At 40.6% G+C, this 24,767-nt stretch overlaps 1 protein-coding gene across 1 annotated transcript in view; it reads left to right on the top strand.

Moving 5' to 3' along the window:
• LOC121520147 (cadherin-12-like) overlaps positions 1-18,158 on the top strand; it is a 109,797-nt gene extending 91,639 nt beyond the window's left edge. Inside the window, exon 13 of the mRNA XM_041803464.1 lies at positions 17,401-18,158. Coding sequence (XP_041659398.1) covers positions 17,401-18,017 — 617 coding nt within the window. The 3' untranslated portion in view covers positions 18,018-18,158. The remainder of the gene's footprint in view (positions 1-17,400) is intronic.
• The last annotated feature ends 6,609 nt before the right edge of the window (positions 18,159-24,767 follow it).

The raw sequence follows: 24,767 nt of genomic DNA, 5'->3' as shown, positions 1-24,767 counted from the left end.
GGATGAAGGTTCAGAAAACGTCATATTGCAAAGATGACATTTATCACAGAACCACGCTTAAAGTCACTGAGCACTTCAGAACGACCCGTTTAGGATGACAAATGTTTGCAGATAGAGACTGCATGGCTAGGTGCTTGATTTTGTACACTTGACTTAATGGGTCTAATTGAAACACCTGAATTCATTAATTAACAGGTTGCAACACAAAACCTTTTATAGAAGGATAGATAGACGGACGGACGGACGGACGGACGGACGGACGGACAGACAGACAGACAGACAGACAGACAGACAGACAGACAGACAGATAGATAGATAGATAGATATGTATAATAAACAACAACTCTGAGTAAATACAATCAATGAAGCTCTCCAGAGAACGTCATAATTTAAAGCATCTCACATTTAATTGATACCTCCCCACATTGTGCGTTGAGTTAAATGAAAAGTTCATTATGACACAAATATTTAATATCAGCCCATATAAATCCAAAATAACCTAAAAGTCCCATTCTAACAAAAAAACAAACTGGTCCACATCCAAGCACTTTTAAGTGGCTTTTAAGTCTTTTTAAGTTTGTGATGAACGCAAACGTCATAAAGTCTAAGATCCACAGGGCAACGAAGGAAAAACACGATAACGCTTCGTGACAAAAAAAGCACAAAAAAGGAAAATATCATATATCAGAATGGCAGCAAGCATTGATTTGGGCTGTTGTGGGAAAAATGGGACATCCCACTAATCCTTGTGGTGCCTCCGACTCTTAACTCATTTCAGTGGTACGCAGCTGTCCAACTGGCTGTGATAGCAAGAATGTAAAACTACTTTCACCCCTGATTCAAAGAGGCATTTTAGCAGTTTGTTATGTGCATGCTGCAACACTAGAGGGCAGCAGCGTCCTATGAGGAGCGTCTAATTAACCTGAGGAGTTGATCAACTCTCACAGGCTCCATCCTCACTCACTTCTTTTACACTTGCTCTAATTTAATTTCTGCTTCTGTTACAAACATCCACAGTTACATAAACCACATGACCAATCACATGACAACACCAGGCGTCTCACTGTGTGTCTCCGAGCCTGTGTGCCTGACTGATAGCATGTCAGAGGAGCCGAGCAGCCTCCTCCAGGCATCGTCCCTCCTTTATTGTTGTCCTCTGTGGAGTGGGAGGGTAACTGAAAGACGACATAAAGGAGGAGAGAGGAGGATGGGCTAATAGCTGCTAACACAAAACATCCTCCATCTTCTCTGCCTGACACAAAGGAGCACATATACTTCCTCATGTATGTCAGGAAGGTGCTTCACCATTCAGGAGACACGGCCTGGGGACACGTTTGAACTGTACAGGGCCTGTTTTTATCAGATCATCACTGCATCATGATAGATCCAGTCATTTCACCCCAAGGTCCATGTATTTTTTAGATTATATGGTCTGAATGATAAATAGAAACCAGATGTATTGGATGTTTTTCAGCAGAACTAAGATGGGCTGGGTGGGGGGTGGGGGGGTTCTAGGAAAAAGAAAAAAGAAGAAGCTTCTTACAGCTGTTCTTGTATCTATAGCCGGGCTAACCCTATGTGCTTTCAGGCGTAACGGCGGGCCAACCTCAGCTAGATTTTGACTGGTGCTTTGTGATATTTAAATATTTTCTGATAGTGGATTTCTATGAGCTGTAAGCCGTAATTATTAAGATGAAACAAAAAAGTACATTAGGCTAGATAACAGCAAATAATTCCCTGAATTAATTTCTCAACATGGATGGTGGTTTGCCTGTTGTGTTTTTCTGTTGCGTGTGTGCACTGCCTGCTGACCTTTCTCATCTCCACCTGGCACCTTTATATCACGCTGCAAGCATTTCATTAAAAAAGTTTGGTAGATTTGGATGCATCAGGTACAGAAGACCCAGAATTATGAACTCAGAATTCTGATTTAAATCTCAGATTTCTGACTTTATTCTCATAATTCTGACTTTCCACCGCGTTCCATATTATATATGCAAATTGGATTTTAGTGTCAGAAACACTCAGTTTTTAATTTTTCAATCAAACTCATGGATGGTGTTGTGTCTCGGGGCTCTTTGGATCCCTGAAATCAATCTCAGACACCTGTGATAATTAGTTTGCCAGGTGAGCCCAATTAAAGGAAAACTAAAGACGGACGTTCCACATTATTAAGCAGATAACAGGTTTCAGCAATATGGGAAAGAAAAAAGGGATCTCTCTGGTGCTGGAAAACCTCAAATAGTGCAATGCCTTGGATAAGGTATGAAATCATTAGATATTTTATGAAAACTTAAGCTTGGTCATCGCACTGTGAAAAAATTTGTGGCTGATTCAGAGCACAGACGGGTTCGTGCAGATAAAGGCATAAAGAAGAAGGTTTCTGCCAGAGAAATTCATCAGATTAAGAGAGCAGCTGCTAAAATGTCATTACAGAGCAGCAAACAGGTATTTGAAGCTGCTGGTGCCTCTGGAGTCCCACCAACCTCAAGGTGTAGGATCCTCCAGTTGTGCATAAACCTACTATTCAGCCCCCCCAACCAATGCTCACAAGCAGAAACGGTTGCAGTGGGCCCAGAAATACATGAAGACTCATTTTCAAACAGTCTTGTTTACTGATGAGTGCCCGTGCAACCCTGGATGGTCCAGATGGAGGAGTAGTGGATGGTTGGTGGATGGCCACCATGTCCCAACAAGGCTGTGATGTCAGCAAGGAGGGGGTGGAGTCATGTTTTGGACCAGAATCATGAGGAGGGAGCTGGTAGGCCCCTTTAGGGTCCCTGAAGGTGTGAAAATGATCTTGGCAAAGTATATAGAGTTTCTGACTGACCACTTTCTTCCATGGTACAAAAAGAAGAACCGTGCCTTCCACAGCAAAATTACCTTCATGCATGACAATACACCATCTCATGCTGCAAAGAATACCTCTGTGTCATTGGCTGCTATGGGCATAAAAGGAGAGAAACTCATGGTGTGGCCTCCATCCTCCCCTGACCTCAACCCTACTGAGAACCTTTGGAGCATCCTCAAGCTAAAGATCTATGAGGGTGGGAGGCAGTTCACATCAAAACAGCAGCTCTGGGAGGATATTCTGACATCTTGGAAATAAATACAAGCAGAAACTCTCCAAAAACTCACAAGTTCAATGGATGCAAATATGGTGAAGGTGATATCAAAGAAGGGCTCCTATGTTAACATGGAACTTGGCCTGTTAAGATGTTTTTGATTGAAATAGCTTTGATTTCAGTAAATATGACCTCCTGATGCTGCAAATTCAGCAAATGACCATTTTCAGTTCTTTAGGACCTGTAAAATGTTCTGAAACTCTGCTGTGTTTAATGTGGAACAGTGCATTTTTTAAACAATACTTATCAATTGGAAGTTTGTTCAATAAAATTTAAATTATACTGTAATGGTCAGTGACTTGAAAAATATACTGACTATCATTTGCATCAACTAGCAAATCATAATCAAAAAAATCATTTGCATGATAATTTGGAGGAATGTGTATTCTTACAATTCTGAGTTTATTCTCTGAATTCTGACTTTATACTCTGAATCAGTTTCCGAGAATAATGGCAGATTTCTGACCTTATGACCTTAATCTCAGACTTTTGACTCTCATTATAGTATCCTGACTTTTTTTCAGGATTGGTTTGAAACAATTGTCTCTCTTGTTTTTTTTTCAGTGGCCCTGGAAAAAAGTTCCCTCTTCCGTTCCTCGACCTCTAAAGCTTTTGTTTTTAATATGTTCTTGTCAGAACCACCTGTCATTTAATAATACATCTTTTTTAGTTCATAATGATCTTGACTGTCTTGGGGCTGTGGGATTAAAGGAAACATCATAAAAGAACAAATTAAGTGAAACCAAAAAGTGTGTTTCCCGTCAGACTGACATGGATGGACTGCTCAGAGAGCATCAAAGTTGAGAGATGCAGAAAGAGAAAAGATAGTTTTGAGGTTGAATGCTTTATAAAAAAAAAGGACCTCCAATTTCCACATATAACGGCTGTGCTGTGATCCACCCGCATAACAAACTGTGGAGCAATTCACTTCTTCTCTAATCAATTCTATTTTTCTCTTCATAAGCAGTTAAAAATAAAACTTTAAAGATAAAAAAATCATCAATTTAGATACATACAGTCACATCACTGAAGCCTCCAGTATTTATCAACAGCTCATAATATTCAGAAGTTAAAACAGAATCCTACTGTGATTTGAACAATAGGGACATTAGTGCAGATGTGACTTCAGACCTATAATCATCACAGATCATTCTTTTACTGATTAACTAGTCAGTAAATTCTCTGCAGTTCCTAAAGCCCAAACTCTCGTCTTCCTCACCTTCACTGGTTATTCATTAATGAGCTAATTGACCTTAATCAGACACCATCAGCGTCTTCATAGAGCTGTAATTTATGAAAATCTGGTGCTTCTTGTCAGTAAATCAAGTATTAACCAGAGACAGAACAGAGCAGAATATTCACTATAAAGACTGTTATTTCTAAGCTGTTTAAACTCCAACTAGAATGAGAGAAAAGAGTCGTTTAAGCAGGATTTAAAAAGATGAGTGACTTCTGAGGTAGGAAGTTAAAGTACAGATGCTCTGAGTGTGAAAGCCGATTAAATCACCTTTATTTTTGCTAGGGTTTAGGCACAGAAAGAGACTTCTTCTTTGGGTCCAAAGCTTAGAGAGACTCAGAAGATCTGGAATCTTTATGGCCTGACTTCGCTGACCCTTCCAGTCAAGCAGGCCGACATTTAACGCAGTCCTAAAGTCCTCAGGATGACGGTGTGAGTCTTCTTCTCTCCTTGTCCTGGTTAACAAAGGCTGCAGCTCTTTGGTGACAGCTTGTAGGAGCGACGATAATCCAAGCGTAAAGAACCGAGGCATTCGTGACCTTTCCAGATCATCAGAGGAGCTGGAGGAAACATGACTAAACTTCCCTCTCACCTGTTTTTCACAGATAACACAGGACTCAGATCAACTTCAGGCTTTCATTCGACAACTTCAGTGGCATGTGTGTCTGAATATCACCACTGCTGTCTGCTTTATAATCTCTGTGTATAAATTCTACACAGAGACAAAGTAAACCTGGCTTGGGGTGGCCAGATCTCATGTTTGTCATCAGGCAGGTTCATCTCGCAAATTTTGCTTAATTATCCGTTTTACTCAAGGATGAACTCATTACATGTAGGAGTCATCTATCCTTCTCTTGTGAACCTGACTCAAGGATAAACCAAACATATTTGGAGTTTGAGAGCAAAATAATCCAAAATGCACGGAGGGATTTTTTTTCTCAAACCTACACTTGGACTTGAATGTGAATTGGTTGGATTTTGGAGAGGGACCTGGATGCATCCGAGGACCTCAGCTTCATACCGGAAGTCGGACGAGCGCCGCTATATCTCGTCTTCTACGTTGTTTTCTCCGTGTCACCACCATGTTAAAAGAGGCAAGTCCGCCACATAAGGAAATACAAGTAGACAAAAAAAAATGTGTTTTCAGACTGACAAGCACAGCGATTACATAACATTAATTCTAATAAATTGATTTATGATCCAAATTCAAGTATCAATTTGCACGGACATAATATGCAACGGGAGATCAGCTGGCTGGCCGGACGCCGATGTTGCAGCCATGTTTCCAGAAGGAAACATGGCTGGGTCATTGCTAGGTCATTCAATACAGTAGACAAGTTAGACTTGTTAGTCTGAAAACTCAAATATTTTTTGTCTACTTGTATTTCCTCAGTTGGCAGACTTGCCTCTATTAATACGGCGGCGACACATGGAGAAAACAACAAAGAAGAGGCTTAGTTCAAGTGACTTCCGGTATTAGAAGACGAGATATGGTAACGATTTTGCGACTTCCGGTGTGAGGTGGAGGTCCTCAGCTGCATCCAGGTACTCTTTGGAATTTGAGGGATATTCCATACATTTTAGATTTTTTTTTTTTTTTTTTTGCTTGAATAAATGAATGAAGAACCTAAGGATGGCACATTGAATGCCATTGTACTTGTACAGTGACAATAAAGATAATCTAATCACTTCAGCCTTACACATTTGGAGGTCCCAGTGACTTTGTATGTTGTATAGTGAGGTAAAAATTGACTGGTTGTTCCACCCTTGGCAGCAACTGCAGGCAAGCATTTGCAGTAACTGGTAATGGATCTTTAACTTCACTGTGGAGGAATCTTGGCCCACTCATCTTGGCAGAAGCCAGGACGGTTGGAGGGTTTCCAGCATGAATGGCCTGTTTAAGGTCATTCCTCAGGATCTCAATCAGATTTAAGTCCAGACTTTGCCTAGGCCACTCCAAAACCCTCATTTTATTTTTATAGAGGTGGACTCTCTGGTGTTGTCTGGATCATTGTCCTGGTGTAAAACCCAGGTGCCCTTGCTTGAGGTCACAAATTGATGGCCGTACATTCTCCTTTAAGATTTTCTATAGAGCAGTAATCATGGTTTTATCGATTACGGCGAGTTGTCAAAACAGGCCCGGACCATCATACTACCACCTTCATGTTTGACTAATGGTATGATGTTCTTTTGATGAAATGCTGTAACAGCATGCACCTTCCAAAAAGTTCAACTTTTGTCTTGCCAGTCCACAGAATGTTATCTTAGAAGTCTTGGGGATCATCAGGATAATTTTTGTCAAATGTGGGACGAACCTTTGTGTTCTTTTTGGTCAGCAGTGGTTTTGGTCTTGGAACTCTCCCATGATGCCATTTTTGGTTGAATCATGAACTCTGACCTTAACTGAGTCAAGTGAGGTCTGCAGGTCTCTAGCTGTTGTTCTGGGTTCTTTTGTGACCTCCTGGATGAGTCGTTGTTGCACTCTTGGAGTCATTTTAGTGGGCCAGACACTCCTGAGAAGGTTCAGCACTGTTCCAAGTTTTCTCCATTTGTGGATAATGGCTCTGACTGTGGTTTGCTGGCATCCCAGAGCCTTAGAAATGTCTTTGTAACTCTTTCCAGACTGATAGATTACTTTGTTTCTCATCTGTTCTTGAATTTATTCAGGTGGCACCATGATGTGTTGCTTTCTGAGATCTTTTATCCTACTCTTTACTTTGTCAGAAAGGTTCTATATAAGGGAATTCTGGACTCAACAGGTCTGGCGGTAATCAGGCCTGGGTGTGGCAACTCAGCTTTCAAGAAGATGTATTTAATTACACTTAATTCATGATTTTTCAGATGGCTTTTTCCCCTTAATGAATGAAATCATCAATTAGAAACTGTATTTTGTATTTCCTTAGGTCATCTTTGTCTAATATTCAGATCGGTTTGATGATCTGAAACATTTAAGTGGGAAACATGCAGGAAAAAAATCAGGAAGGGTGCATATGCCTTTCATTTTTGACAGTTTGCCATGCTAGAAGTGGTGTTCATTTTCCAGCTCAGGTCTTAAAATGTGATTATCAAAACTGTAAAGGAATCCTGAAGGATGTTTTTTTTTTTCTTTCTCTAACACACTGCACAGACACTGCTTTATTGTTTAGTTAATGTGACTGCATATGGCCTCTGTATCGTCTCTTTTGTGTACACTCCTCGCCCACCACCAAACGCTCTGACTGATGGAGTTTGAGCTTTAGCCTCCACCACAAAGAAAGCCAATAATCATCGATAGACTTCAGACTTCCTCCTCTTATTTGAATCCCCTCTGACCTGCTGAACTGTCTTCCTTTTTCTCTCCTCCTTCAGCACAGTTAGAAAAAGCCCTGATGCAGCCATAAAATGTTTTCTATTAGGACTCCCAAAGAGCTGAACAAGCTGAAACATCACATACTCCTGTACATTCTGCCGCCCCCATTAAACCCCCCACCCCCACGCCATGACCTTGTTTGGTTTCTATAGCACATACCCAGAGGGAGTGTTGTTTTGTTTGCTTCTCTGTGGACTGATCTCTGGATTTCTTATGGAGGAGAAAAGAAGAGGAAGGAGAAAATCGTGGCAACACATCTGCAGAGAGAGGTCATCAGGCTGGAGGGGGGGTCGCCTGCTGAACAGATGGATAAATCTGTGATAATGACCCTCAGACCTAGAGCTAAAGTTTAGCTTCCCATGATCATGATGGTCCAACTCTAGGCTGCCCTTGTTTGCTCCTCATGATCACAATTATTTACCTAACTTCTAGAAGCATCACACCGTACATCGCTATAAAAGTTCTGATTCATGTGACTCACCATTAAAAGTTGCTCTACAATGTCAGTTACCTCCTTCAAAGTTACTATTGATGCTAAAGAGAGCACTCCAGAAAGATTATTTCACTCAGCCATTACAGGGCCGATACACTATGTGGACAAAAGTATCCAGCCACCTGACCAGTCCACAAACAGGGACTGTAATGACATCCTGTTCAAATACATGTGCGTTATTGAGTTGGCCCTCCTTATGCAGCTATAACAGCCTCCAGTCTCCTATGTAGAGCTGAAAAACCCAGAGAATAAGCCTAATTTTTTGAGGCAAGATTTGCTCCAACGCGGCACGGCGGTGCAGGGGTTAGCGCTGTTGCCTCACAGCAAGAAGGTCGCTGGTTCCCTTCCCGGTTCTGTGTGGAGTTTGCATGTTCTTCCGTGCACGCGTGGGTTCTCTCCGGATACTCCGGCTTCCTCCCACCACCAAAAACATGCTCATTAGGTGAACTGGTCACTCTAAATCGGATGGATGGATGGATTTGCCCCAACGATTGTGGGAGCGTATCCCGAGTGGCGCCTGTTGGAAACTGTAATTTTATCTAACTAATCTGCGTGTGTGTGGTGTCAACACGATTATTTTACTGCACCAAATCGCATCGATTTATCACGTCAAACACTTGGATATTTAAGATTCTAAGTGAGCGAGCAGACGGGGCAGCCTCATCAGCCAGATCATACGTACTTTCACTGCTCAGAACCATAAACACAACTGTACCTTCATTCTAGCCAGGATTTTGTCCTGAGTCTTTCCCTTCTTTTTGGATTTTTCTGCACCTGTAACATATGCCAGGACAGCCTGTTGTGGAGGGACAGCAAGAGGGCATTGACAGACATCTGTGTTTTTTGTGGGGTTTTTTTTTTTCTGAAGTCACGTGATCACGCAAGGTCGTAGGCAAGTCGGCAGGTGTGTGGTCTCCAGTGATCTGACAGTCTGGATGAGTCTAGTGTGCGCGTTCAGAGGATTAAAGATGAAAAATTGTTTGAAACTGTCCTCATGTCTGCGGTCTCCAACTGTTTTAAAGTTGTCTAAGACTTTAAAATCGTGTAGTGTGTGGCTGGCCTTAAGCCCACTTCTACCCATTTATTGTGAGGGAATTCAACATGGCCTCTCACTGAGTGTGAGTCAATCAGTGCAGTGCCAGGTGTGTGAGAGCTGATTGCCCCAGATGAACGCCAGGTGTGGCAAACTGATATAAACACCTGGGCTGCAGCACTCTGTGCTGACTCATTGTCTCACCATCAGAAATAAGGAGAGCATTTCTTTGGGTTTCTCTAGTGTGAACTAAGAACACAAGAGTATTTTTAGAATTTAAGGGATCTTCCTATGTTTGTGTGTGAGTGGACCCACCAGTCATTAGAAAACTGCATTTGTTTATGCTAGAAGTCAGCATAAACCAGCCTTTTAGTTTGCCTCATAACATCAGTCTGGTGGCTGTTTCAGTCCTTTAAAGACCTTGTAAAGTGAAAATACATCTCTATATTTAGATTTGTTGTATGACAGGTCACTGTGTTATGAACCCTCAGGTCAAATTTCAGTGAAATAAAACATCTCTAAATAAGGCAGTAAAATCTGCTCCAGGATGGTGTGGGCATGTCTGTTGAATGAGCTGAAGCCACGCCCACTCAGGAGAAATATGATCCTCACAGCTTAAAAAGAAAATGCTACAACATGAATTGAGGTAAGCACTCAAGCTATCAGCCTGTCATTTGACCTTTAAATGACATTAGAAGAAGAGAAAAAAAAATCATTTCTGACTCAAATCTCTGTTATGATGCTTTAAATGATCCATAGACTGATGTGGCTAATAGATTTGACAAATTTACCTCACAATGAAAACAAAACCCAGCATTTTACTGACTGTTAACTCTCAGTAGAGGCAGTGACATCAGCTAACAACAGACTGGACTGAGATGAACTGCTCTGTGATTTTAGATTGTAGTGTTGGAGGGGCGGGGTCATTCCCTACTTTGGGCTGGTGACATCATGAGTCCACATATTAGCCCCGCCCAAATTAAACCAAGCCAGGAAACGGGTAAAAAAAATCTCTAAGGGTGCTTTCACACTAGGGGCCCGGTCCCTAGTGCACTTGAGCTCAAAGTCCGGTTCGTTTTGGTAGTGTGCATGCAAACGAATCGCACCCGGGCACTGGGCCCGGGCCCACTTGGGGAGGTGGTCTCAGGCACGATTCAAGTGGACTCTGGCACGGTTCGGATGAGATGTGAATGCAACCGCGCTCAGATACAGGACAGAGCGCCGTATCAACTTTATGACGTCATCGTAAAAACTAAACTTCTTTCCACAGCGCGGCAGTTTGTTCACATTCTTCCTCAATGAAGGGTGGAAATCATCAGAATCCAGCCAATAAACGATCTGTTGTGACTCACCTTACGGATGAACACATGTTGGAGTCAGTGAGATGAGATGCAAAGGCAATAAAAGTCTCCTGTCTTCTCAAACACCGCTGTATCTACGCAGCGCGAGCCCAATTAATCCTCTGAGCTGCATGTAGATGTGCAGATACGAAGAGCGAAGTTGGTAGCATCTTAAAAAGTGATTTTAATCATCCATGGCTGCAGGATGGACTTTTTGCCATGTCAAAACAAAAAAAGCAGTCTGTGCTCAGGTCATGACCCCAGTGGTTGCCATGGTAGCTTCTTCATCTTTCTCTTCCTTTGCGGGGTTGTAAACTAGCTACGTGCATACAGCAACCAGCTGTTTCAGACCAAGTAAATAGGCAAGTGCGCCCGGGTACGGTTCGATATTACCAGTGTGAAAGCAAGCCGGGGGGAAGGGGAGGGGGAGGGATCGCGCCCCAGTGCGGTTTGAAACAACTGGGCCTAATGTGAAAGCACCCTTAAGGTCTCAATCCAAAATTCAGTCAAATGTAGATCTCGGTGTCTTCACATGTTTACAGCAACCATATTCCAACATATCTAGTGTGTTACGACAAAAACTTCGTATTTCACTTTACAGAGTCTTTAAGTCTCTAGTTAGCTGCAATGCAGTGGTGGTTCAGTTTGACATTTTTATCAGTTAATAAGAAAGGAGCTTTTCTTTTGGTTTCCCCCTTTTCCCAATTAATTATTCATTGACATTTTTGACACATTTGTGGCCACTTCCAACCCCTTTTTTTATCACTTTTAACCCATTTTTCCACTTATTCTTGCCACCTTACCCTATTTTTGCCACTGTTTTTTTGCAACTTTTTACCCATTTTTTGCAGTTTCTTAAACATTTTTTTGCATCTTGTTTCCTGTTTTACCCTCCATGTCTTTTTTGGCCCTTTTATTCCCCTTTTTTGCCACTCTATGCCCAGTGTCTCCTATTTATGCCACTTATTTTGCTATTTTTGGACTACTGTAACCATTTTTTCCCACTTTTAACCCTTTTGTTGTCTTTTTGACTATTTTATTCTTTTCAAAAAAGTTTTCTCAGTTTCTTGGACTCTATGCATTCTGACATTGGTACACATTTTGGCCTAGCTTTTGCTTCCTATACATTTAGTTCACTGGGCCTATCCACATTAACATCACTAATTAAAGGCAATTCTGTTTTAAGAAAATGAGTTTACATTTTTAAAAACGCTATATACTACAGCACAAATGAATAATATTATTTTTCTATAATTTTTAAGAGTGGTTATTATTCCGTCAAGAAAATAAGATCTGGTTATCATAGCCTAACTTTACTTAGCTTAGCTTAACTTGACCATGACTTTGCTGACCTCCATGGGACCCCAATTTGGCAACACGTTTGAAGTCACCGAGCTCTTCAGAACGACCCGTTTAGAATCACAAATGTTTGTAAATGTATACTGCATGGCTAGTTGCTTAATTTTACACACCTGTGGCAACAGGTTTGATTAAAAACACCTGAATTCAATAGTTAACAGGTGTGGTCAAATACTTTTGTTCAGTGTAGCTGATCAGAAGAGAAGAAGGAAACAAACAGGACGATAAAAAGAACACATAATATAATAAACACATGTAAAAAATATATTAAAATATTACTTAAAATCTTTTTAAATGTGGACCGGTAGACTTACTGTTCATGACTGAGAGTGTGACCTGCCACCCATTATTCATAGGACTATTTATTCATGAATATTTTTATGTTTCTCATTAAAGGAAATGAATTAAATTAAATGTTCTGATTATTTTAATTGCTTTTCTCATCACTCAGCTACGCCTTCTACATATTTTTAAAAGCTAATTTTAAAAAAAGTGATAATTGTGGTGAGAATAAATAGAATGAATATTCCACTAACTGGAAAAAACACTCCATAACAGGAATGCCTGGTTGTTTCCATGGGAACAGGAATAAAGTGTGAGCTTATATCATTAACACAGAGATCCCTGTAGTTTAATGACTCATTTCACTGTAACCAAAGCGTTATGACTCTGAATAATAACCTGATAATATTTCACCTTTATATGCTCTTGACTCTTCTGTGAAAGAAGAGAGAAAGGAAGAGCAAAGATATCAGAGAATATATTATAAATGGATGGCATGGAGTCTGTTAGATCCATATTTAAGTGATAAATTGACTTTTCTCATCTTACAGCCACTCAGAGCGCCCTGCTCAACATGACACCGTCCACACATTCACACACCACTTAGCTTAGCTCTCAGTGTACAGGAACTAAACATTACATACAAAAATAGATACAACAAAAAAAAAAAATGTGTAGAATTAAAGATTTAAATATGTACAAGCTCTTTACCGCTGAGTTGCACAACCTTTACTTCAAACAACACTGAGCGTCTTTTTTAACGTCATACTGAATGACTCCTTCCTGCTTTAACTGACCAATGGCTGATATACAATGCATTCCAACTATTATGCAAATGATATTTTTCTCAGATTTTTCTAAATAGTCAAAGCAAATGACAGTATAATTTTCAAGTCATCAACCGTTAGAGCATAATTAAAATTTTATTGAACAAACCTCCCAATGATTTTTTTTTCTCAAAAAAAAAAAAAAAAAATCTCAAAAAAAATCTCAAAATGCACTGTTCCACATCATTATGCACAACAGTTTCAGAACATTTAATAGGTTTTAAAGAACTGAAAATGCTCATTTGTTGAATTTGTAGCAATAGGCGGTCATATTTATTGAAATCAAAGCTATTTCATTCAAAAACATCTCAACAGGCCAAGTTACATGTTAACATAGGAGCCCTTCTTTGATATCTATTCTTGCATCCATTGAACTTGTGAGTTTTTGGAGACTTTCTGCTGGAATTTCTCTCCAAGATGTCAGAATATCCTCCCAGAGCTGCTGTTTTGATGTGAACTGCCTCCCACCCTCATAGATCTTTAGCTTGAGGATGCTCCAAAAGTTCTCAACAGAACCAATTTGCATTATTATTTGGAACGCGGTTTAAGGAAGTTTGAGGTGAACCAATCTAGGGTTATTATCATACAAGGCATAATGATGTGTTATGGTTTGGGTTGGTTGAGTATATTTTAAGCTAGGTAAGACTGTCTGTTTTGTATTTATTTTAGAGACACTTCCCTTCTTTCTGGCTTGTTTTCATAAATCTGGTTTCTTGTTTCTCCTCTGAGATCTTCGGCATTGATTTCATCTTCAACCACACATTTTCTTCCCGCTGTGCAGTTGAAGTCAAACAGCGTTTAGTTTCCCTGCCAGCCTGAAATGTATCAGATGTGATCGATGTGACCTCCATTTAACAAACAAATATATTTAAAGTTGTCCTCTTGATGATAGGAACTGTTGGTTTAATTTTAAGATTGAAGCAAACAGCAGGAGTCCCTCTTCTTCTCATCAAAGCCACTGGCTCCCACTTTTAGTCAGCGTTGTTGGCGATAGGCTGCAGACTGCAGCTGAGAGACGGGAAGATTAGCCTCAATGTGACCTGGGAGGGAAGTGTCATCATGTAACCATGAGGGAACTTTACACTGAGATCTATCAGCTCTTGTTTTAGTCTAACTTCACTACAATGTGTGATATAAGAGAGTAACGAAGTGTTTCAGAGGGACTGTTAACACACAAGCCTGTTAATTTGTCAGACAGCCGAGGAAGCTCCAGAAACAGAGAAGTGTTTGAACTCAGCTCTTGCAAAATCAACTCATTTCTCCGCTGAACTATTGAACCTGTTTCTGTGCCGCTTCTTTAAAGGAAAGATTTAGACGTCCTCATGTCTATATTAACTCGCCAAGACAAGTCTGACCAACAACGGCGCTTATACAGTCGCTAGAAAAAGTATGTGAACCCTTTGAGATTTCTTGGATTTCTGCATCAATTGGTCATCAAATGTGCTCCGATCTTCATCTAATTCACAACAATAGACAAACAGTCTGGTTAAAGTAATACTGCACAAAAAATGATATGTTTTCATGTTTTTATTGAACAAACCATGTAAACATCCACAGTGCAGGGTGGAAAAGAGGACCATTCCTCTTTACAAAACTGTTTCAGTTCAGCAATATTATTCGGATGTCTGGTGTGCATCGCTCTCTTGAGGTCATGCCACAGCATCTCAGTCGAGTTGAGGTCAGGACTCTGACTGGGCCACTCCAGAAGGCTTATTTTCTTCTGTTGAAGCCATTCTGTTGTTGATTTACTTCTATGCTTTGGGTCGTTGTCCTGTTGCATCACCCATCCTCTGTTGAGCTTCAGTTGACAGACAGATGGTCTTAAGTTTTCCTGTAAAATGTCTCGATAAAATTGGGAATTCATTTTTCCATCAATGACAGCAATCCGTCCAGGCCCTGAGGCAGCAAAGCAGCCCCAAACCATGAGGTTTTGATGTTGGTGTGCTGTGCCTTTTTTTTCTCCACACATAGCGTTGTGTGTTCCTTCCAAACAACTCAATTTTGGTTTCATCTATGGACAGAATATTTTGCCAGTAGTGCTGTGGGACATCCAGGTGCTCTTTTGTAAACTTCAAATGTCTAGCAGTGTGTTTTTTGGACAGCAGTGGCTTCCTCTGTGGTGTCCTCCCCTGAACTCCATTCTTGTTTAATGTTTTACTTATTGTAGATTTGTCAACACAAATGTTGGCATGTGCCAGAGACTTCTGTAAGTCTTTAGCTGAGACACTAGGATTCTTCTTCACCTCATTGAGCATTCTGTGCTGTGCTCTTGCAGTCATCTTTACAGGACAACCACGCCTAGGGAGAGTAGCAACAGTGCTGAACCTTCTCCATTTGTAGACAGTCTGTCTTACCGTAGACACATGAACATCAAGGCTTTTAGAGATACTTTTGTAACCCTTTCCAGCTTCATGCAAGTTAACAATTCTTGATCGTAGGTCTTCTGAGAGCTCTTTTGTGCCAGGCATGGTTCACATCAGGCTTCTTGAGAAGAGCAAACTCAAAACTGGTGTGTGTTTTTTATAGGGCAGGGCAGCTTTAACCAACACATCCAATCTCATCACATTGATTGGACTCCAGGTTGGCTGACTCCTGGCTCCAATTAGCTCTTGGAGAAGTCATTAGCCTAGGGGTTCACATACTTTTTCCACACTGCACTGTGAATGTTTACATGGTTTGTTCAATAAAAACATGAAAACATATCATTTTTTGTGCAGTATTACTTTAAGCAGACTGTGTTTGTCTATTGTTGTGAATTAGATGAAGATCGGAGCACATTTGATGACCAATTGATGCAGAAATCCAAGAAATCTCGAAGGGTTCACATACTTTTTCTAGCAACTGTATATTGGTCAGTGGTTTTCTTCATTGTGCACAGTCTGTGTTTGTTGTCTTTTCTTTCTACCAAATAAAAAAAAAAAAAATTGACTGTTATATCAATAAAGACTAAGATCATTTAGGAGTATTAATTAGGGAATCTACAGCTGTGTCTAAAAAGATTAGAATATCATGTAAAACTTTATTTTTTTCTCAGGATTTACTTCAGAAAGTTAAACTTTCTGAAGTAAATCTGAAGTAGTTGGTTGGAGTTGGTTGGAGCTTCTTTTACACGTATAACTGCATCTTTGCGACTTGGCATGGAGGCGATCAGTCCGTGGTACTGCTGTGGTGTTATGAAGCCCAGGTTGCTCTGATAGCAGCCTTCAGCTCATCTGGATTGTTGAGTCTGGGGTCTCTCATCTTCCTCTTGACATTTCCATAGAGATTCTGTACGGGGTTCAGGTCAGACTAGTTGGCTGGCCAATCAAACACAGTACCAAAATGGTCAGTGAACCAGTTCCTGGTACTTTTGGCTTCACTGTGGACAGGTGCCAAGTCCTGCTAGAAAAGGAAATCAGTATCTTCACAAAGCTTCTCAGCAGGTGGAAGTATTAAGGACTCTAAAGTCTCCTGGACGCTGACAGCGTCGACTCTGGACTTGATAAAGACGATGACATGGAACCACAAACCATCACTGACTGTGGAAATGGAAAACACTGGACTTCAAGCATCTTGGATTCTGTACCTTTCAGATCTTCTTCCAGACTTTGGGACCTTGAGTTCCAAATTTAATTGAAAATTACTTTCCAGTTCTGTTTCTTTTTAGGTGAGAAGCTTATGATGCTGTCTGTGGTTCAGGACAGGGTCAACACTAAGACCACGACACTTGTCATCCATTTCCTGGACCTGTTTGTGTGGTGGATCTTGATCCACTGACTCCAGCCTCAGTCCACTTCTTGTGAAGCTCCTCTAAGTTCTTGATTCAGCTTTGCTTGCCGATTCTCTGAGGCTGATCTCTGTTGCTTGTGCTCCTTTTCTCTTCCAGTCAACTTTCTATGAATCTGCTTTGTTACAGCCTCTGAGAACAGCCTGCCCTTTCAGCAGGGACCTTCTGTGGCTTACCCTCCCTGTAGAGGATGTCAGGATGTCAGTGTTTGTCCTCTGGACATTTGCTGAGTCAGCAGTGTTCTCCATGATTGTGGTTGTTTGTACTGAACCAGTGTGATAGAATGAAGGCTCAATAAACCTTTGCAAATTGGACTTTTCCACAATATTGTAATATTTTGAGATGTTCCCTTTCAGTGTCCATACAAACTGAAACTGTGTAGTGTTGTCCCTGTGCTACTTAATTTCATTTATAATGTTTTTTAATATCAAACTTGGTGAAATGATCTGAAATGATTAATCGGTACTTTTAATTTTGTTACATCTCTATGTGGATGTTATTTCTAAGTTATTTTGACATCACTGACTTCTAAAATAAACATTTAATTTTCCACATTTCTGACTAATCCATGTTCTCTTGTGTCTTGCAGTTGTAGCAGCTCTTTACATGGGCCAGAGACGCCACAAAGAGAAAGAGACGTTGATGACATCCAAAGAGGACATCCGCGATAACGTCATCCACTACGACGACGAAGGTGGAGGCGAAGCGGACACTCACGCCTTTGACATGGGCACCCTGAGAAACACGCACCCACATCGCACCAGCACCCTCAGCAGCAGCCTGTCTAGGAAGGAGAAGAACGGCTACGGGGACGGCGTTCTGTTGCATCTCAGCTCACGCTCAGACAACGTCAGGACGCCTGACATCCACTGTCAGACCGCCAGCGTCCTCGCAGCGGTGAACAAAACGGGGACGCTGTCCTCCCGTGGCAGAGTGACTGAGGGGGATGCGGAAAAGATCAGGGAGTTCATCGAGCAGCGTTTAGAGGAGAGTCAGAAGGGATTCGCCGCCCCGCCCTACGACTCACTGGCTACTTACGCGTACGAGGGCGAGGGCTCGGTGGCCGGCTCGCTCAGCTCCATCGAGGAGTCGTGGGTCATCGATGACACGGGGGACTTCAGCTCTCTGGGAGACTGGGGACAGCCGTTTAAAACGCTAGCCAACATTTTGGACAAAAAGCCAACTGAAGAGGCTGACGACAGCTGAAAGGAGGCTCGCTAGGGTGGCCATGTTGGATTTAGTTTAATTTTCTAGACCTTTTTTTTACTGTGACAGGCACTGGTTAGAGTGACATGAGGACTGTAGAAAGCTTTCTGTGTGAAGTAGAGCCGTGGATGATTAGATGGAGAGCAGTGGACCTAGCTATGTTTGAGTGATAGCTCCTCAAAGTGCCTGAGGTACTCCATGTTTGTATTTGAATCCATGTTACTAATAAAACATCTTCAACTGATCAGTCTTAGTCCCTTATATCTGAACCTCAGGAGTCAACAAAACATCTGTGATAAATCAGGAGCCAACATGAGGTCGACCAAGGGCCTGAGGGTTTAAAACTGGATCAAAAATTCAAAATAGCAAGTGTCTGTTCTCTGTAAACCCTTTTAGCTATGACTCACTAGGTGGCGGTAACCGGGTTAAAGCAACACTCAAACAGACAGACAAAGAAGAAAAAAATGTAACAGTCTGATCATGTGCTTGAGCTAAATTTGCCCACACTGTAAACAGAAGTGAGGACAGCCCTAAAGTTCTTTGATTTCAACTTTTGTGCAGCTCTATTGATTTTTTTGGATATGATAAGGTTAGGTCTAGGTACTCAAGCTAAGGATTTGTTGTCATTCTAATTAATCATGCCTTAAAGTGACTGACCTCATTCAATAGAGGTCTATTAGTCTCACAAATCAGAGAAATGGGGATCACCTGAGTGCAGTGAATGTGTCTCAAGTGCCTGTAGTATGAAGACACCTGTGCTTGGAAGGTCCACTCACTGGTTCATCAGTATTCCTGGCAACCATTACACTATGAAATATAAAGAACACCCTAAGCAACTCATAAGGTTATTTAAACGTATAAGTCAGGAGATGATACAAAAACATCTTCAGTGCACTAAACATCCCCCAGCACATGTGTAGATCTGCCTAGATCAGGCCATCCTCACAAACTGAGGGGGCGTGCAAGAAGGAGACTAGTGAGAGAGGACACCAAGACACCTATGACTACTCTGAAGAAGGTACAAGCTTCAGCAGCTCAAATGGGAGATAATCTGCATACAAAGCCACTGTTGAGGAAAACTTATTAAATCTGGACTAGAGTTCACCAAAAGGCAAGTGGTAGACTCCATGGGGTCAAGAGGAGGAACGTTATTTGGTCTGGTGAGACCAAAATGGTGCTTTTTGGCCATCCTACTGTGAAGCATGGTGGTGGCAGCATCAAGCTGTGGGAATGCTTCTCAATGGTTGGCCATATAAAGGTAGAGGGTAAAATGAATGCGGTAAAATATAGGAAAATCCTGGAGGACAGTCTTCTTCAGTCTGCAAGAGAACTACAGCTTGGGAGAAGATTTTCTTTTTTTCCAGCAGGAAGATAACCCAGAGCATCCAGAGAAAGCTACACAGAAATAGTTTAAAGACAACAAGGTGATTGTTCTGGAGCAGGGGTGTCAAACTCAAGGTTCGGGGGCCAAATCTGGCCTGTGGAACAGTTAAATCCCGCCCTCAACATTACATCGTATTTCTGTTATAACTGGCCCATCAGTATGGGGTCTGCACATTTCCTCAAGTTTAAAAATGTCAACTTATCCTAAATTATTTAAGACAGGGATGTCAGACTCAATCACAGCAGGAGCTGAATTCTGAAATTGGGTCTTACCTGAGGGCCTAACTAGGTCAAAATTTACCATTAACCTCATCTTCACCGGTAACAAATTATAGGGAAAAAAATGTAACATTGATAATAAATGGTTTTGAGATTAAAAGAAAATAATCAATAGTTAAAATCATGATCTTGAACAGTTAAAGTACAAAGAAAAAATCGAAATCATGACTTTAAAAAGACAAAATATGAGATAAAATTCAAAAATATGAGTTTAAAAGGTCAAAAGATTATAAAGATGAAAAAAAAATAAATTTTGAATCAAAAAGGTCATTATTTGGGATTAAAAGATATATTTAGGAGTTGAAAATGTCAAGATGTGAGAAAAAAAATTCTAAATCAAGAGATTAAAAGGTGAAAATGTCAGATAAAATTCAAAATCAAGAGTTTTTAAGGTCAAAATATAAGACAAAATTTTAAATAATGAGTTTTTAATATCAAAATATGAGTGTAAAATATTTCTAAGGCTAAAACACAAATGCACTGTGAGATAGTGTTATGCCTAAGATGTGAAGGTTTAAGTTAATAAAATTTAAAATATTGAGTTATAAAGGTCAAAGACGAGCTAAAAATGTAAGATTTTAAATAGAAAATGTTAAAATTTGTGTTTAAAATTCAAAGTTAGCAGTTGAAAATGTCAAAATGTAAGATAAATTTCAATTTCATGAGTTTAAAATGTGAAAATATGACTTTAAAATTAAAATTGTCAAAATCATAACTTTAAGTCATAGTTGTGAGTTGAAAATTAGAAAATACAAAATAAAAACACAAAAATGTTTTCCCCACATTCCTGACTTTTTATCAAATTATTTCAATTCTTTACTAGTTCTAATTCTTATGAATTAACAAGGATATTTTCAATCATCAAGGAAAAGTTTACATTTTTATATATGAGGAAATCTGCAGACCTCATACTGGTGGGCCAGTTATAATAAAAATATGATATGATCTGGTGGGCCGAATATTACTGTGCCACGGGCCAGATTTGGTCCCTTGAGTTTGCCTTGAGTTTGACACCCCTGATTTATGATATCCGTATTAATTTGTTAAATCTAAAACGGTAAGGAGTAAACATGTTTAGGTAAGAAGTCAGGAATGTGGGAAAATAAATTGAATTGTGTTTTAATGTAATGTCAATTTTGCATCTCACAATTAGCACTCAAACTTAGTATTCTGACTTTTTACTTTGTACTTTAAGCATTTCAACTCAGAATTTTGACTTCTTATATAATATTTTAAGCTTTAATATTCATAATTCTAATATCTAAGTCATATTTTGACTTTTTTAACCAGATATTTTGTATTTTATCTCATATTTCCACTCCTGACTTTATAATCCCATAGTTTGAGATATTTGAATCAAATTTTGACTTTTAATTTTATTATTGCAAATTTTACTTCAGATTTTGATCCTTTAAACTCAGGATTTTGACTTTCTTTTTAATATATTTGCCTTCCAAAAAAAAAAAAAAAAAACAAACAAACATTATTTTTCAATTTTAATTTCATGTTTTGATCTCCTTTTTTTAGCTTTTAAATATCAAAATCATTTATCATCACTGCTAATTTTTTTTCCCTATTTTATTACTGGTGAAATGAGATTGACGGTTTATGGTTAAAAAGGTGACCTTGTTTGGCCCTCAGATTAGACCTGAATCCGGCCCCTGCTGTGATTGAGTTAGACACCCCTGTTCTGGAGCGGCCGAGTCAAAGCCCAGACCTCAATCCAACAGAGAATTTCTGGCTGCACTTGGAAAAGGGCTGCTCATGCCTGGTCCCGGTGGAATCTGACAGAGCTTGAGCACATTTGTTAAGGCAAATGGAGTAAGCCTGATGGTGACCTGTCCACACAGACTCAGAGCTGTGATTGCCGCCACAGGTGACTCTACTAAACACTGACTTACAATCTTGTACAGCTCACAAACATAAACACAACTATGCACTGAGCTTAGTGGTATATTAAAAAAGGGCAGCTTGTTGAATTCTGGAGATGCAGAGATTCAGTTAATTACGAGTCTAAGGCATGACTGGTACTGGCAGCAGTGCAGCAGCCTAATGAGACATTTCGTTTTACCTCGTCTCTCCTTTAAATTAGCTGAAATGTAACAGGCAGAAATACTCTACCTTTCCCTTTCTTAGAGTTCTCTCTTCTTACAGTGCAAAAGTACAGTCATTACCCTGAAAACTGTGAAAACATCTATCAGGAGGGGTAATTTGTGTTCCTAGAGAGTGTATAAAAGTCCCACCTGGGCTCTGGCGTCACTCAGAGGCAAATAAAAACAGTTGGGAGACCATTCTGTTCGTCCTTCGGAAATTATCAAATCAATATCTGTCCATGTGCATCGAATCCATCTCCTCCTCCGCGGCTGCTGTGATGGAAAATAGATTTTGTTGATTGCTACGGCGTAACAGATAGCTTCAGACAGTGAGGATGACCTTCACTCTATCAGCCCCGATCTCAGCTGTGACAATGGACGACAGCGAGCTCTGCAGGAGTCGGTCAATTCCGCGCTCAGTTCATTTTGATTTAGAGGGTAAATCACGGCGGCGGTATGATCGTTCCAATCAGAGCACGTCAGGATGAGGGACGATTGGTATAAGGGTTGAGGAATGCCTTCGGATTTATATTGAAAAGGGAAAATCTATTTCCCAGCTGACTTAATTGAGGAGCAGATGAAGCACGAGGCGCTCAGCTGCGCCTCTGATGAAAGGTGGAGGAGGTTAAAAAGTGTGTGGGTGAGGTATGTTAGATATCAGAGTATTCCAAAAACATCTTCAGAAACTCTCAAGCATCTCTGATTCTTCTTATTGATCATTTTATTCTGTGAGGTAAGATGCAGTCTGCAGACGCTCTTAAAAGATGTCTCTCAAACTTTTTTTTTTTGCCCAAAGCAAACTAAAGATCAAGCTCAAATCTCACTGCAGCATCAGAGGTGCATAAACATGTTTGGATGGATTAGTTCATACTGATGGCCACTCTACATAGCAGCCTTCACCATCAGTGTGGAGTAAATGAGTCAGCAGTGGTGTTGGTCTTGGAACTCTCCCATGGATGCCATTGTCCCCCAGTCTTTCTTATCCTCGAATCATGAGCTCTGTCCTTAATTGAGTCAAGTGAGGCCTGCAGGTCTTTAGATGTTCTGGTTTCTCCAGGTGGCCTCCTGGATGAGTCATCAATGCGCTCTTGGAGTCATTTTGGTAGGCCGGACATTCCTGGAAAGTTTCACCACTGTTCAAAGTCTTCTCCATTTGTGGGTAATGGCTCTCACAATGACTGTGAGAAGTAAAAATTCCTTTGAGTTCATACAAAATGTATTTTTAAATGATTATTTCATTTATTAAGGAAAAAAAAGTAATCCAAATGTACCTGGGAAAGTGAAAAAGTGATTGCTCCACCTCTATAATTGTCTGTGCCTGTCTCATTTGCACGTGACACAAATGTGCCAGCTGTCCTTGATACCTCTCAGAAGACTTCTTGGGTGTACTGCTTGGAAACTGGGGCCATAAAAATATCATAAATATGCACAGATTTTCTATAAAATCCAAAAATGTTGCAGCCTCTGCTTCAGTTTGCTCCCCTCCCTGCCTCCCCCTCCCTGTCCCCATCCATCATTATGTGCCATTATGTCACTTCTCTTGTGTAACACACACACTCACTCTGCCACAGTGCCAAAGAGGAAGGCCTTTGCTCTCGAAGGTCAGTAAATATTACTTTGACATTGGTATTATTGAACCAAAACCAGGAGTTAAATCAGTCTGAGGCGCTCAGCTGTTTTTATCCATGTGTTGCACAGTTTCACATGATGAGGATGAGTTTTCCTCCGTTCAGAGAGGAAGCCTTTTCAAGGAGGTGCTCACATTAAAATGACCATTCCTTCAGTGAAACTCAGTCAATTGTTCTGAATAGTAAACATGGATTTTCAGAATCCGTGCAGGATGCAGGCGGGCGTACTGGGATGTCACAAGTGCTCCTCGCCGTTGCTATGCAGTAACTACTGTTTCACACTGACAGTGTGTTTTGCTGCTTGCAGCTGTTGCTGCTATAACAGCTTTCATACCAGGCATGAGTTTGCTGCACGTTGGCTTTGTCTCCAAAGCCCTGTCAATCCTAAATTTTACCACAACAAACCTCCCTACGAGTGACTGGATTCAGCGTATAGTGGAAGCGTGTCAGTAGATTTTCATAATGAAAGCATTATGAACATACGAAAGGAGTTTCTCCAAAGAAATGCTAAAGTTGGCTTTTACTTTGAAAAGCACAAACTGGAAGTGTTTCCTGTACTTTGTTTATCTTTACCTGCAACATTTTGAACAGTGTGGAAACAATAAGCTTCATAAAGAGTAGACGTTTGGGAACGCATTTTAGCTCGTGGCCTTCATCTGACAGTAGTGATGGGTCAGGCGCAAAAGCTGCGGCTCTGAGAGCCGATGCTTTGTAGTGAATCAGAAGAGCCGGCTCCCAGTTTTTTTTTTTTTTTCCTTTCACTGCTTAGCTCTCACAGTGCTCAGCCCCAGCTCTGGTCAGAACTTTCTGAAAAGAGCCGAACTTCCCATCACTATCTGACAGATTTCAGACATATTCTACCAATGTGATCATAAATATTTGGTACAACTAGGTAAACATGGCTCTGTATTCATCATTTTCTTGTCTAGTTTGATTGATAACCACTCATGGTGCAAGGAAAAAATAGAAGAGACCTCAAATCTTAAAATTCTCCGTGCATGAGACGTGGAGCGTTTCAGAGATGCAGCCCTAACACTGGCTGCCAGTGTGGACCAAAACATGGCGGCCTCCTGGTGACTTTATAAACTCAAATTACTCAAAATGCAGATATAGTGAGCTTTCTAGTTCAATATACATATGAGAGATACAAATATCTATCAAACAAGATGAACTTGCCTGATCATGCAGGGTTCTTTTTAAATAGAGGCTGTCTTTACCAACTTGCAAGGAGCACGGAGGATGGATATAGTCCAGTGCAGAGAACAACTTTATCAGATGGACGCGCTTCTGCTTGTGGCCTTCAGCAGGGTAATGAGAAACACATCGCAAACAACATTTAAAAAGAGTAAGATGATAGTAAGTAAGAT

Source organism: Cheilinus undulatus, linkage group 13, assembly GCF_018320785.1.
Source record: "Cheilinus undulatus linkage group 13, ASM1832078v1, whole genome shotgun sequence".
In the NCBI taxonomy this organism is placed as follows: Eukaryota; Metazoa; Chordata; class Actinopteri; order Labriformes; family Labridae; genus Cheilinus; species Cheilinus undulatus.
This window is presented reverse-complemented; position numbering and strand designations above follow the sequence as displayed.